This window comes from Camelina sativa, unplaced genomic scaffold (genome assembly GCF_000633955.1).
Source record: "Camelina sativa cultivar DH55 unplaced genomic scaffold, Cs unpScaffold09527, whole genome shotgun sequence".
In the NCBI taxonomy this organism is placed as follows: domain Eukaryota; kingdom Viridiplantae; phylum Streptophyta; class Magnoliopsida; order Brassicales; family Brassicaceae; genus Camelina; species Camelina sativa.
Genome location: NW_010930586.1, coordinates 1 through 406, shown reverse-complemented (window position 1 = coordinate 406; position 406 = coordinate 1). Strand labels below are relative to the sequence as shown.

General features: G+C 46.3%; 1 protein-coding gene across 1 annotated transcript; it reads left to right on the top strand.

Moving 5' to 3' along the window:
- Positions 1-4: 4 nt before the first annotated feature.
- On the top strand, positions 5-400 carry LOC104786809 (probable protein phosphatase 2C 23; the record flags this gene model as incomplete). The annotated part of the gene is made up of 1 exon (XM_019243117.1): positions 5-400. A coding segment is annotated over one exon (396 nt), but the record flags the coding sequence as incomplete, so codon positions are not given.
- Between the last annotated feature and the right edge of the window lie 6 nt (positions 401-406).

The window sequence follows — 406 nt, the reverse complement described above, 5'->3', positions numbered from 1 at the left end:
CCGGGTCGGGTCAAGAAAAGGATCTTTAGTTCGGGTTCTCCGTCGCGCAATTTCGAAGACGATTACTAGAGGACAAAACTCGATCGTTGCTCCGATCAAACCGGTTAAAGTACCCGATTGGGTATTCGGGTCGGATAAAACCCGGATCCAGAACCAGACTCAGCACCAGAACGAGAATAATCTCACTGTTAATAGTAGCTTGAATTTTAGTAGTGAAGGGAGTTTACTAGACGACGACGTTTCGTTAGAAAGCCAGAATCTTCAATGGGCACAAGGTAAAGCTGGCGAGGATCGTGTGCATGTGGTTGTATCGGAAGAACATGGATGGCTCTTCGTTGGAATCTACGATGGATTCAACGGTCCAGATGCGCCTGATTATTTACTCTCTCATTTATATCCAGCCGTT